This window comes from Nicotiana tomentosiformis, chromosome 5, assembly GCF_000390325.3.
Source record: "Nicotiana tomentosiformis chromosome 5, ASM39032v3, whole genome shotgun sequence".
Taxonomy (NCBI): domain Eukaryota; kingdom Viridiplantae; phylum Streptophyta; class Magnoliopsida; order Solanales; family Solanaceae; genus Nicotiana; species Nicotiana tomentosiformis.
This window is the reverse complement of record NC_090816.1, coordinates 98657128-98672427: the sequence shown is the minus strand read 5'-3', so window position 1 is coordinate 98672427 and position 15300 is coordinate 98657128. Positions and strand designations below refer to the sequence as shown.

General features: G+C 36.6%; 1 protein-coding gene across 1 annotated transcript; it reads right to left on the bottom strand.

The window, feature by feature from the left end:
- Window positions 1-2152: 2152 nt before the first annotated feature.
- LOC138892856 (uncharacterized) lies at window positions 2153-3996 on the bottom strand. The gene is made up of 2 exons (XM_070176603.1): window positions 2979-3996; window positions 2153-2709 (listed from the first exon to the last, which is right to left on the bottom strand). The coding sequence occupies exons 1-2, from the start codon at window positions 3994-3996 to the stop codon at window positions 2153-2155; spliced, it is 1575 nt and encodes a 524-aa protein (XP_070032704.1).
- Between the last annotated feature and the right edge of the window lie 11304 nt (window positions 3997-15300).

Here is a 15300-nt window from a genome sequence, read left to right as displayed (position 1 = left end):
GCAGTTAGCAGCCTATCTTGTTGTTGTAGCCATGTTATAAAAACTGCTTTTGGTCTTGCTTCATTACCACACATGATACTTTTCCATGTAACTTTACGCAACTCCCCAACCATGTTCAAATATATGCTTCTGATCATACTTTTGTTTTTCAAGTATTCTGGTTGTACATATCTCAAGTTATCTCTTGCTTTGAGTACTTTCTTGACCATCCAACTAGCTTGTTGGGGGATAGTCATATTCTCCAAAGTGTGTGCTTTTATATAGTACTCATGAATCCACTTAATTCACAAAGTATCTTTCTTAGTCTTCAAATCCCAATAAATCTTTATTATGGCTGTTTTATTCCACAATTTAAGATTTGTGAGATTTAATCCCCCTGCTGACTTTAGCATGCACATCTTATTCCAAGCTACTAGTGGCTTTCTGGTAATTTCATTTGTTCCTAACCATATAAAGCTTCTGTAGTATCTCTTTATGGCTTTCATCACCTTAGCAGGTATGATAAACAGTTGTGCCCAATAGGATTGAATACCAAACAATATTGATTTAACCAGTTGTACTCTGCCGGCATATGATAGCTTCTTGGCTGTCCATGATGATATTCTAGCTGTAATTTTGGTTATTAAAGGCCGCCATTCTACCAATTTCAGTTTTCTAGTAGCCAGTGGGATTCCTAGATACCTGAATGGTAATTCACCTTGCCTATATCCAATTGCTTGTTGGATTTCCTGCTTGCTTTCTTTTGAAACCCCACCATAATAGATAACACTCTTGGATTGATTAGCCTGTAATCCTGAAGCACTTGTAAATATATCAAACTTTTCATGTAGAAGCCCCACTGATATTTTTTCACCTTTAACAAACATGAGAAGATCATCTGCAAAGCACAGATGTGTGATGTTTAGCTTGGAACAGTTTGGATGATACTTAAACTGCCTCTCTTCCTTTAAGGTGCTGAGTCTTCTACTCAAATACTCCATAACAATAGCAAATAGGAAGGGAGACATTACATCTCCTTGACGAAGTCCTCTAACAGCATCAAGGGGTGGTGTTGACTCTCCATTTATAACTATAGAGTTATTAACAGTAGTAACACACTCCATCATTCATCTGATAAATTTTTGAGGGAAACTCAATTCTGTCAGCATTTGTTCCAAAAATCTCCAATCCACTGTATCATATGCCTTCTGAATATCAACCTTAATCATACATCTAGGTGATATATATTTTCTTGTATAGGTCTTCACAAACACATGAGCCATAATCACATTATCTGCTACTTTCCTTCCTGGGATAAATCCTGATTGAGTTTCAGTGATAATAAATGCTATCACCTTCTGAATTCTGCATGCAAGGACCTTTGCTATGATCTTGTATAGAACAGTGTAATAGGCAATTGGCCTATACTCCATGATTGTAGCAGGATTGGCTACCTTTGGTATCAGTGTGATTGCTGTACAGTTAATTCCTTTATATATTTTTTCTGTTATAAAGAAATCTTGCACAGCTTCAATGATTTCACTTTTAATGACTGGCCAAGCTTTTTTATAGAATACATCATTATATCCATCCACACCCGGAGCTTTGTCATCTCCTATTGATTGGAAACCTGAATAAATCTCCTCCCCTGTCACTTCTTCACATAGTTGAAGCTGTTGGGTATGAGTCAGAACATTCCCCCTCCTCATGATTGTCTTGTTAACTGCTATCACATTGTGTAAAGTTGATCCCATAAGGACTTATAAAACTTTATTATCTCTATCTTGATATCTCTTGCTTCTGTTAATTTGCCTCCCTCTTGAGATTCTAGCTCTAGTATTTATTTCTTCTGTTTTCTATCTTTGATAACAACTGAAAAGTAGCTTGTATTGGCATCTCCAAGTTTGATCCACCTTGCCCTGGCTTTTTGTTGCAATGCACTTTCTTCTATCATAGACCACTTCTCAAGTTTACATATAATCTTCTTTTCTTCCATTACTAACTCATCTAAGTATTGATGCCTTAACTTGAGTTGTATTTCTTGGAGATCCTTTCTTGGTTGAATAATTCGTGTTGCTACACCCTTGAATTCAGTTTCATTTAATCTTTTTAGCTTCTCCCTTAATTCTTTCTGTTTAATCCAGATATTCCTCATCTTGTGTGGGTGATATCTCTATTTCCAGTTATTCTCCATTAGGTGGAGAAAATTCTCATGAGTTGCCCATACATTGAAAAACTTGAATGTTGTTATGATCCTTGGCTCCCTCACATTAGTAGTTATCATCATAGGACAGTGATCTGATATATGTGGTAGTTTATACTCATTAAGCAAGTGGCCATATTTTACCATCCATTCAGCATTTCCAAAAGCTCTGTCTATTCTGCTCCATATTATGTCACCCCCTTGTTGCTTATTTGTCCAAGTATAATAATCTCCTTTCCATATCAATTCATTCAACATCAATTGTTGAATACATTCTGTGCAATCCTTTATCTCATAGCTTGTGACTGTTGCTCCTTTCAATCTATCATGTGGACTTAACAAAGAGTTGAAATTCCCCCAAATGATCCATGGTTTAGTTATTGTTTGAGATAAGCTGTTCAATTGCTGCCATAAATCTCTCCTCTGCTCCACTTTATTGTATCCATACACTATTGTCATTTCACACTCAATTTGTTGATTCCTACTCACCACTGAACAGTGAATAATCTGTGCTGCCTTCTTCAGAACTTCAATCGTGTAAGTATTAGTATCCCAGATCAATCAAATCCTGCCATTTTATGCATCACTGTAATTATTTTCAAATCCCCAATCTGGGATAATTTTATTATGAATTGCTTGAGCTCTATGTTCCTTCACCCTTGTCTCCACTAATCCTGCTACTTTAATTTTATTTTCTTTGAGATACTTAGCTAATTCTTTCTGCTTATATCTCTTATTTATACCCCTCATGTTCCATACTAACCAAGTCATTATTGATGACATATAAATCTTTCACCTATATCAGTAGGTAGGAGTTTTGTCATCACATCATCTTCACACTGCAGGATCTCAAATTCATTTCTCACTAGAATGGCTGCTTCAATCAGTTGATTCACAGGTCGACCATTAATTTCTTTTGCTGCCTTCCCTTTTAATAAATGCTTCTCTTTAGAGTGTGGGCTCAATTCCTCTGTATCCACTTTCTCTATTGGATGCTGAGCTTTTTGATTGCCTGCTTCATATTGATTTCCCTTCTTCTCACCATTAGCTTCAGCTGTATCTCTTTTAGCTTCCTTTGGCACCCAGGTTTGCACCACTTTCTTAGGACCTTGCTTCCTCTTTTGAAAGTTATTGTTTCTTTGTTCCTCATTCTTCACATCATTTATTTTCTGCTTTGTACAATTATGTTCTATCATTAAGCATTCTTCACAATAATCTGGCTTCCATTCAAATATAACTGATTGTTGAAATATTTTTTCTAATGGATCCAGTACAGTTACTTCATCTGGTAATGGCTTGGTGACATTGACTTCTATAAGCATCCTGGCAAATGATATTCTGGTTTGCTTTGTTGTGCATTCATCTGCATACTTTGGCACTTCAATTGCAATAGCTATCCTGCTCAATGAATTTAGGCTAGAGCAATTCATAGGTAGGCTAGGAAATTTAACCCACAAAGGCAGCTCTGTAAGGAACTCAACATTAAAATCAAACTCCGGGCACCATTGCTTCAAGATCATAGGTTTGTTGTTTATACTATATGGGTCTGCATACTGTACTTCATTCAAATCAGCCATCGACTGGAATTTAACAATATAATACCCTTTTTTATGATAATACACTTCAGGTCCAGCTACCATATTCCAATTTTGAGCCATATATCGTCTCATATAGTTATATCCTGGTGTTTCGCCTATCACATAAACTACTAAAGCAGCCTTCCACTTATCAGCTTCCCTGTTTGTTTCTTCCTTATCGAGCTTGACTAGTAGACTTCCATCAATCAATTCTGGTGGTATGTAATCAAGTGACATACCATTAGTTGCTGCTCGATTGCAATTGAATAGCCCAAACCAAGTGTTATCTGGAGTTTGGCCCTGTGATGTCTGCTCAGGTTTCCTCAGATCTGGTTATTTGAGCTATGTTGGTTGTTGTTCTTCACTAATTCCCGTCAATTGAAGTTGCAGAGGCTCACTTATGTTCAATTTTCTAGCTTCGGTGGTCATTTTGCTTGCCGAAATTAACGGAGACAAAGGTGAAAATTGGGTTGCTAATGGTGTAATCACTCGCTGTTCACTTCCATTTTCTAGGGTTTTAGCTATTTTCCTAGCACTGACTGAGCTTCCCACTGTTACAATTACTTGTTTCTTCGGTCTTCTTCGCTCTCTAGCCATGGCCGCCGCCGTCGTAGGTTTACTTAACTTGCGCCGATCGCCCTAGTCTAGAGAGAGAAGTTTTTTTTCATGAATGTAAAGAAGTTAGTCCGCTACAACATTTCTTGACTCAACATCCAACATTTTGCATGATCGATTTGCATATGACCCTTCAATAATATAAGAATATCTCTTCTCAGACATCCCTTGATAATAAACATGGGCAAGAACATTGATGTTACTATGTGCACGGTTCTGCATAATTGTAGGCAGTATCTGGAATTGAAGAAATTTGACTAAATTAGACTATAATCCAAGTTGCCAACAATGTAAAGAAGTTAGTCCGTGATCCAATTTCATGAAAAGGTTTTTTAGTTGTTGGTCGGTGAATCAAAAATATTTTGAAAAGAAATATATATCTAAAATTAATGATAGTATTGCAAATCGAAGAGTGTTTTTGATGAAACTTTTCAATATTAAAATTTAATAATAATGTCCTTAATTGGAACAGCTAAAACAAAATTAAAAGTTCAAATATATACTTGTGCTACTAATAGAGAAAGGTCATTTTGCCTAATTTGATAGAAAATATTTTTTAAAAACTAACCAACAGAAAATGACTTTCATCAAACCAACACACCCCCAGTATTTTGGGACTTCTTTAATTCCTAAAACATTTCATATGGCATAGACGCTTCTACCTAAAAGTACTCAGTTTCAAAAATACGTTAACGTATTTGACTGGACACGGAGTTTAAAGAAAAAGAGAAAATTTTGAGCTTGTGGTGTAAAATGAGGCACATATATTTTATGTGGCTATAGTCATTGCATAAAGGTAAATTATTTTCAAATATAGAAAGAAGTCAATTTTTTTGGCACGGACTAAAAAAAATAAGTTCACATAAATTAAAACGGATAGAATATCATGGATTCATGGTGAAAAGTAGGTATTTTTTGTTTGCTTTAGGTTTTCGTAATATGACATGTCACATTCAATAACTTATATTAGGACCATATGTCATAAGCCATACCGGGGTCTGTAACTGGTGCATATAAGGGACAACACAAATAAATAAAGTTTATTTAACTCAACCAATATGTTACAGTTGCAATCAGCACCATAACATTGGTCATATATGTCTCTACTTGAGTGGAAAAATCACTCCCCAAAAAAATATCCTTCCAATCTGTTCAAGTTTGCATCCCTCTAATTATTAACTCGACACGTTTTATCCTGTCCAATTAAGTTTATTTAAAATTTGGGCTAAAATGTAGTCCAAATTGACACATGACAAATATTATCAAAGTTTTTTTAATTAAAAAAATGCTATATATAGCTATAATAATAAAATAATAATTAGATAATAGTTGGGAGGAGGGGGAAGGGGGGCTTTGATCCATTATTTAATTCATTTTGGCCCAACAAATTTTAGCTCAAGTAATTTTTAAACGGATCAATGATCCGATCATTTATTGGCTAAGTTCACTGTAACTCGCTCAAATTCAGCCTAACCTGCTACCCCTACCCAGGGGCGGCCTGACCCTAAAGCAAGTGAATGCCCCAAAAATTTAAGGGCCCCAAAATTACTATTTCTCTATATATAGTAGTATATTATTTATATAATTATCTTTTATTATTGATAAATTTATTATTTATCCATTATTTAATCCATTATTTAATTCATTTTGGCCCAACAAATTTTAGCTCAAGTAATTTTTAAACGGATCAATGATCCGATCATTTATTGGCTAAGTTCACTGTAACTCGCTCAAATTCAGCCTAACCTGCTACCCCTACCCAGGGGCAGCCTAACCCTAAAGCAAGTGAAGGCCCCAAAAATTTAAGGGCCCCAAAATTACTATTTCTCTATATATAGTAGTATATTATTTATATAATTATCTTTTATTATTGATAAATTTATTTCTTTATTGTCATATTAATTTTTAATAACTCGATTTCTTCATCTAATTAATATAATTAAAATAGCTTTCTGTCAATCTTATTTTACTTTTTTACTTAATTATATTTCTCTATTCATTAGTTGGTCACGTAACTATATCTAATAATCTAACTTATTATTTATTTTCCTTACATAAATATACTCTCTCCGTCTCAATTTATATGAAAGTGTTTGACTGGACATGGAGTTTATGAAATAAAGGAAGGCTTTTGAAACTTGTAATCTTAAATAAATCATAGAAATTTGTTGGCTAGAAATCATCTAATTAATGGTAAAAATAAAAAATCTAAAGTTTAATTGTTACCAAATATAGAAAGAGACTTACTAAAAATGAGTCACTTAAGTTGGAACAGAGGAAGTATGTTTTCTGGGTTCTCCCATTTCAGTTGTGATGCAATCAACGTTAAATTCATTTAATTTTCTGTACTTTATAAAACTAAGTTCTCATTTTTTTTAATTCCACATCCTCACTTGTCTAATTTTTTAAAAAATAATGTTCATTATATATATATATATATATATATATATATATATATATATATATATATATATATAAGGCCTCTTATTAAAGCTTTGCTTTAGGCCTCGGATAATGTTGGGTCGCCCCTGCCCCTACCCCTACTTAATATTAAAGCAATGGTAAAATCCTCACGAGCAAGATCATAACTGATAGAAATTAAGAGTCCACCAAACTGTATAGAGAACCAGGTTCTCTATACAGTTCCCACGGTAAGCAATAGACTATAAAACCAAACACTATAGGGAACCAGCTTCTCTATCTTTTCCCATAATAAATCAGCAGTAAATAAATAACACGCGCTATTTACGTGGAAAACTCCTTGATCAAGGGATTAAAAACCACGACCTACCCTAGTAGGATTTAAACTCCACTAAATCGAGCAAACTTCAGATTATAACCTATTGCAATCTAGGAATTAAACTCTTAATCCTTCACTCCTTACAATAACTCTATTGTAAGCCCTTTGTAATAAGTCTATTACAAAGCAACAAACATTGACTAACTCTACTCAATCTAGGAATTAAACTCTTAATCTCTCACCCCTTATAATAACTCCATTGTAAGCCCTTTTCAATAACTCTATTACAAAGCAACAAACCTTGACTAACTCTAGTCAAGAAACTAAACCAAATAGTGGTTTAAATCTATCATACAAAGACACTTCTTGAAAGTAGTGTAAGATTACAAATGAAGAACAAAATAAGTAAGACTCAACAAACCTAAGGACTTAAGATATCTTCAATCTTTGGATCTGGTCCTTGAGGTTGCAACAACTTTGTTCTTGAGAGAGAAGGTGGCTAGCACTTGAGAGAATATAATTTTTGGATTTGCAAGTGCTGAAGGGATGAAATCCCTTGCCTCATGTTGATAATGTGTGTGTGTGATGTCATCAAGGATGATGCAATAAAGTGTCCTTTATTTTGGCCTTATCAAGCTACCGTTGTGCTGCTGTACTGCTGCCAGACGGTACAATGCAGCAACTTTTACAACTGTAGAGTTGACTGTACGACTACTAGGGGAACTGATCCATATATGTTCCCTTTGTTGTTCCCTTATCTGATTTCATTGAGAATTGAACCAGACTTCTGACTAGTTACTCTGAACACAAGGGAACTTATTATATCATGTTCCTTATCTAGTTCTCTCATGAAGTTTGTCAAATCATCAAAATAAAAGACGCATAACTTATCAATTTTCCCCTTTTTGATGATGACAAACCTAGAATTGATATTCCCCCTGAGAACCAGATCTCCACATTGTTCCCCTTATGAATGAACCATATTCCCCCCTGAGAACCAGACCAAAGGAACTGATCACAACCGGTTCCTCAAGACTATTTGGCAAATCATCAAAACACAAAATAGCATAACTTATCAATTTTCCCCTTTTTGATGATGACAAACCCAGAATTGATATTCATCCTGAGAATCAGATTTCTTACATGTACTAATCACATCTGGTCCCTATCTGGTTCCTCAAGAACATTTGACAAATCATCAAAACATGAAATAACATAATAATCTGTTGCAATTTCCCCTTTTTTGATGATGACAAGCTCAAAATTTATGTTTCCCCTGAGAACCAGATTCCTCACATGTTCCCCTGCGGATCAGACCTATAATCAACATGTTATCAACAACGTTTCCCCTACTAAGCTGCGAAGCAGAGCTATCTTTCATGAACAACACAACATATCAATTCGATTTTGTTCCTCCCCCCTATTGATACCTATGTAACTTCCCCCTTTTGGAATTATTGAAAAGAATAACAGAATAAGCACAACCAAAAAGAAGTTCAGCAACATTAACTCATGCCACTTGGGCAACACATCATAAAAAATAACAAGAACAACAAGTGAATGTCATTGCACAAAATAGAGTGATTGCCCATAGAGTAGTAATCATAACAAAAACATAGTAGTTTCGACAATACAGAATATGATAATTTAAACAACTAAAGTACCAATGTCATCAAACATAGGGATCAAAAGAAGATAGGAATTCGAGGAAATTTGGAAGGAGTCAAAGACATGGATCACTCGGAAGGAAGAAAAGTAAGGGGCTAAGGCCTTGATGAGCCTATCCGTTCGTTCATTCACAATCCTTTGATCAATGACCATCTACTCTCTCAGGTCCTCCACCTGTTTCCTCAATCTTTCATTCTCACCCTTCAAATGAGCATTCTATTCTGCCAAGGGTAAACGGGGACCTGGTTCTCTACCTATCTGACCAGGTTGAACCATCAATCAGATCACCAAGAATCTCCCCAAGCTTCTCCTCATCAAGAACAAACTCAGTCACATGCACATATAGCATCAGAGTATCACATACAACATAGAAGTTTTTACTTCTTCTTCATAAACGTTGGGACTTGGAAGAACAAAAAGGTGATTATATTTTTGGAACTGAACAATGTCATGAAGTTCCTCTATTTTTCAGCAATATCAGAGTCAACACTCTGCCTAACAACACTTTTTGAGACTTCAGAGTCTTCTACCCCTCCAAACCCGATAACTCAACCTTTTGATTATGTAAGGAATCAGGTTCCTCACTCACACTACACTTTCTTTTCCTGAACGATCATGTCTCCCTCTTCTTCTTCTCAATCTGTTCACCCTTATCATCTGCTGCATCTTTCTCATCCAACTTTCTTTTCCCTATTTTTTTTTGAATTCTTTCTCACAAGTGAAAATTTTTCTACTTCATTCTCTCTTCCATAATCACCACATTAGCAGGTCATACCACTTCATCATCAATCAACCTACCTTTCATCAATCCTTTTTACTGGATCGGAGGTTTTTTTAAGCATGGAACTCAAGAGAAAAAGATCATCATCAGAATTAACATCCTAAGAAGGATTTGAGAGACCATGTCCCTCATTCAGTTCCCCTTTTTCCAGCACATTCACCAATTTCTCTATCCTTCAAGTCTTCTACAAACCCAACAACATTTTTAGCCCCAATCTCTAAAATATTAGATCTACCCTGTTCCTTTTCAGTTAAAGTCCCATTAAAATCTACTAAAGACTTCTTGGGTTTCGATTTAGATGGAGTTAGAATTTTGGAAGGTGACAGAGTTGGGTTCACTCCTAGCATATTTGGAGAGAATGATTCTTTTTGAGATAAGGTTGATTTGGTTTTGAAGAAAAGAATCGGTTTTGGTTGGGTGTGAGAGAAGGAAATGATTTTTTGGGGCATCAGGTCAGTTCAGAAAGGTTTAACATTTTGGAATTCAAATATTAAGAGAGAGGCGGGAATAAATTAATGACATGACACTTCAGCAGTTTAAAAAGTTATATAAGTATTGAAGAGACTACTAACCTGAGTCACAGGAACCAGGTTTCTTGACAGTTTTTGAAAATTTGAGCAAAAACTCCTAGAAGTGCAATGTCACTCATACTTATTTTCTCCTGAAATTGTTATGTGTGTATACTGTAAATATATAGAATTGAGTTAGATACCACTAGAAAAATACTTTTTAACATTATACTTTTCCTTCTTTACATAGCTAATCATCGAGGGACCAGGTCCTTAGTTGAGCTTGATCAACCCCAACTCTAGATGACCTCTTTCAAAGTGTTCTCTACTCAGTTCTTTGGTGAAGATATCTGCTACCTGATCCTCCATCTTGCAAACCTTCATACAAATATGCCCTTTTTCAACATTATCCCTCAAAAAGTAATATCACAAATCAATGAGCTTTGTCTCCTAGTGTTGTACTGAATTCTTTACAATGTTTAGAGCACTTGTATTATCACACAATAATGGCATACAATTTGTAAACACACCCAAATCTTCTAGTTGTTGCTTGATCTACAGCAGTTGAGCACAACAAGAGGCACCATCCATATATTCAACTTCAATAGTAGAAAAAGCCGCAGGGTTTTGTTTCTTTGTACCCTAAGAGATCAAGCATGACCCCAAAAAATGTGCCATTCAAGATGTTCTCTTTCGATCCACTAGATATCCAACATGATTAGCATCAGCATATCCAACCAAGTCAAAATTATCTCCTGAAGGATAGAAGAGGACCACGTCCTACGTTCCCTTAGGATACCTCAAAATTCTTTTGGCAACCTTCAAGTGAGATTCTTTTGGGCTTGATCGGAACCCATAACACAACCCAACACTAAAAACAATATCAGGTTTGCTAACAATCAAGTACAGAAGAGATCCAATGATACCCCTATACATAGTTTCATTGATAGGAAAATCAGGTTCATCCATATATGAATGAGTAGTAGTGGCAATAGGTGTATCAATGGTCTTAGCATTCTCTATCTCAAATCTTTTCAACAACTCCTTGAAGTACTTAAACTTCAGAATTTGAAGGACCAGGTTCCTCCATATTTGAAATATCATTGACATCAACAGAATTATGATTTCCACTTCTTTGTTCTGCATCAGGAGTACCTGATGCAACATCAGAAACCCTATGTTCAGCTTCAGTCGAGGTGATAGAGGGTCCAGGTTTCTCTGTGCCTTTTGGAGATTCTATTGCATCTTCTTCATCACTCTGCTTGACTTGACACATCAAATCAGTCTTTCCATTTGCAATATCTATAGTTTCACCAAGAGCATTTGTAAATTCTCCATCTTTATCTTCTTTGTTATGTGACTCTTTGCCACCATTGTTGAGAACAAAATATTTTGCATCCTAATGCTCTCAGGTAAGTCATCTTGGGTTTTCTCCCATTGAGCAGTTCACAGAGAGACTTCTCGAGAAGGGACCTGATCATGCACTTGTTAATCAAGTAGCAGGCGGTTTTGACTGCTTCAGCCTACGAACCAGGTCCTCCATAACCAACTTGTTTAGTGAATAAAAACTCGCATTCCCCAGTCGTCTGTGCCATAACTCGGCATCTTCATCAATAACACTTAGGCATGTTAGATCACCACCATTCAGTGAATCAAGGTCTGTAACATAGATGTTCTTAAAATTTTTGTCTATCAACACCACTTCACCAGTTTTGAGATTGGTGGCAGTACAAGATTTAGACAAGAACTTCACTTCATTTTTCCTTATCACATATTTGAAACACACTCAACAAGCTATATTTCAAGCAACTCACATAGTACATACATTTTCAATTGCATGGGAGAGTGTTTTTCCAATTTTGCCAACACCAAAAATATAGCCCTTCTTGCCGTTTTCAAATGACACACTCTCACCTTGGAAAGCCTAGCGTGAGAGAAAATTATTCGTCTTCCAGTCATATTCTTAGAGCAGTCGCTATCCATGTACCATTTTATTACTGTTACCTCTCACTCCAGCCTGCACACGAAATCACTTATTAGACTTAGGAACCCAAGCCAACTTGGGTCCCGTATAATGATAGAACGAGCGGATCAAACTTCCTTTTGCCCATGCAGGCAGCATATATTTTCTTTTCAGGAAACTAGGTTCCTCAACAGTAGGCCTTTTTTCAACAAAAAAATTGTTTTTCTCCAAAGACTGAATTTTAGTTTTACAAGAGTCTTTGTAATGACCCGTTTGACCACAGTGAGTACACAACCAATTATCAGCCACAGTTACATACTTGCTATGGGGATTATATGAGGTTTTAGCCTTTTGGAACCTAATTCCTTGCTTGTTTCCGCCATTACTCTTGTAGATAGACGTTATTATATTAGAGGACCAGGTACATTTAAGTGACTTATCAAGATCATTTTTAACCCTTTTCAAATCCTCCTGAAGTTGTTTATTCTTTTTAAGCTCAGCAATAAGACTTGTTTTAACTTTCTTAAGCTCACTCTCAAGCTCAAGTTGAGCCTTACTAGCCACTTCTTTACCCTTAGGGTTGTCCATCCATTTTTTCGTTTGATTTTTCAATAAGTTATTTTCTCTAGTTACTTCTTCCACTTGTTCCTTCACGTCTATAATGGAAACTACCATATCATCCTTCTCTTGTTCTATGTCATCAATTTCTTCTATTAAAGCATTTTTCTCATTAATGAGGCTATGATATGCATCAATCAACACATTTTCTAAGGACATCAAATTTTTCTTAGAGTATGTTTTAAAATTTCTTTGAACATCAAGAAAACTTACCTCATCTTCCTCCTTGTCCACATCATCATCAGATTTGGCCATTAGTGAAAAGATTGACTCATATTATGAAGATCAATTGTCAGCAACCATCATAGATGTATCTCCTTTGTCACGACCCAAAATCTAACCATCGTAATGGCGCCTATCGTGGAACTAGGCAAGCCACAACTCAACATTTCAACACAGAAAAATCTTTGAACATAAAGACGGAAGCAATTTAATAATTTAGGAAAAACATTTTTTTGAAAATAGAAATATCCAAAATACGATACAATCCATCCCAAAAACGGGGTGTCACAGAGTACATGAGCGTCTAAATCAGAATACAGTCCACTATAGTGTCTAGAGAAATAAACTGAAAATATAACTAGTGATAAAGAAGGAGAGTCAAGGCATGCGAATGCCATGCAGCTACTTTGGTAGTCTCCGAACTCTGAAGCCGCAATCAGCAACCACCACCGCGACAAAAAATGCCTGGATCTGCACATGAGGCGCAGGGAGTAACGTGAGTACATCCAGCTTAGTAAATAACAAGTCCAAACTTTGGACTGAAAGGTACTAACGAACTCAACCGGTACAGATAAAATAGAAATAGCTAAACAGAAATGTAGGCATGCTTTCAAATTAAATAGGCAATACAAAATAGTAAAGTAAAGAAGATTCGAACAGTGTAAAGAATATAACTCTGCTATCTCTACATGCCAATGCACATGATGTATGTTATGCACCATGCTATCAATATCATGTGCTCACACTCTCGAATGCTCAACTACTCGGTACTATATATGGCCTGTACGGCCCAAGGAAGATCCATCCCAGAATATATACATCAATGACTATAAGTCACCTAGTACCGAGGAAGGCCAATCCAGCCCCGTGGAGAAGATCCATCTCCAGGTATCAAGTACTTCGGACATGATCCATGTCCAGGGAGGATCCATCCCTCAATAATATCAACTGCGCACACTAGGGGTATGTACATACTCCGAAGGGGCTCCTACAGCCCAAGCACTATCATGCAGGTAGAGTCCACATTGGAGGTGCTACAAAGGAGGAAAAGAGAAATCGGATGGACCTTGACGGACATCCGGGGCATAAGCCTTGCCTTTTGCATACACAAGATTATATTGGATGAGGGTGCCAAATCCTCCGTTGAACATCAAAGGAGGCTAAATGAAGCAATGCAAGAGAAAGTTAATAAGGAGATCATAAAGTGGTTGGATGTCGGTGTTGTTTACCCCATTTTCGATAGCTCATGGACTTCTCCTGTGCAATGTGTCCCAAAGAAAGGGGGCATGACTGTAATAACATATGACAAGAATGAATTGATCCCCACAAGAACTGTCACCGGGTGGAGAGTGTGCATGGACTATAGGAAGCTTAACAAAGTCACTCGAAAAGATCATTTTCCGCTTCCATTTCTTGATCAAATGTTGGATAGGTTGGCCGGACATGCTTTTTATTGCTTCCTGGATGGATATTCTTGCTACAATCAGATTCTTATTGCTCCTGAAGACCAAGAGAAGACAACTTTTACTTGTCCATATGGTACCTTTGCATTCTCGAGGATGCCATTTGGGTTATGTAATGCACCGACGACTTTTCAACGGTGTATAATTGCTATTTTCACCGATATAGTGGAAGATATTCTTGAGGTCTTCATGGATGATTTCTCCGTCGTTGGGAATTCTTTTGATGATTGCTTGAACAACTTGGACAAGGTATTGGTAAGATGTGAGGAAACTAACTTGGTTTTGAATTGGGAGAAATGTCACTTCATGGTCGAGGAAGGCATTGTCCTCGGTCACAAGATTTCAAAGTATAGTATTGAGGTTGATAAAGCCAAAATTGAAGTGATCTCCAAAGTCCCTCCCCCTACATCCGTGAAGGGAGTGAGGAGCTTCTTGGGTCATGCGGGGCTCTATCACCGATTCATCAAAGATTTTTCCAAAGTGGTGAACCCTTTGTGTAAACTTTTGGAGGAGGATGCCAAGTTCCATTTCAATGAATATTGCATGAAGGCATTCGAGTTGCTTAAGTTCAAGTTGACTACTACTCCTATTATTACAACACCGGATTGGAGCTTGCCTTTTGAGCTCATGTGTGACGCAAGTGATGTGGCGGTTGGAGAGGTGTTGGGGCAACGTATCAACAAAATCGTCCATCTGGTCTATTATGCAAGCAAGACCATGAATGATGCCCAAGTCAACTACACAGTGACCGAAAAAGAGCTCCTTGCTATTGTCTTTGATATGGAGAAATTCCGCACGTACTTGATGGGTACAAAGGTGATTGTTCACACCGACCAAGCGACGCTTCAGTATTTGTTGAGCAAGAAAGATACTAAGGCAAGGTTGATGAGGTGGGTGATTCTATTGCAAGAGTTTTATCTAGAGATTCAAGACCGCAAGGGTAGAGAGAATCAAGTGGCAGA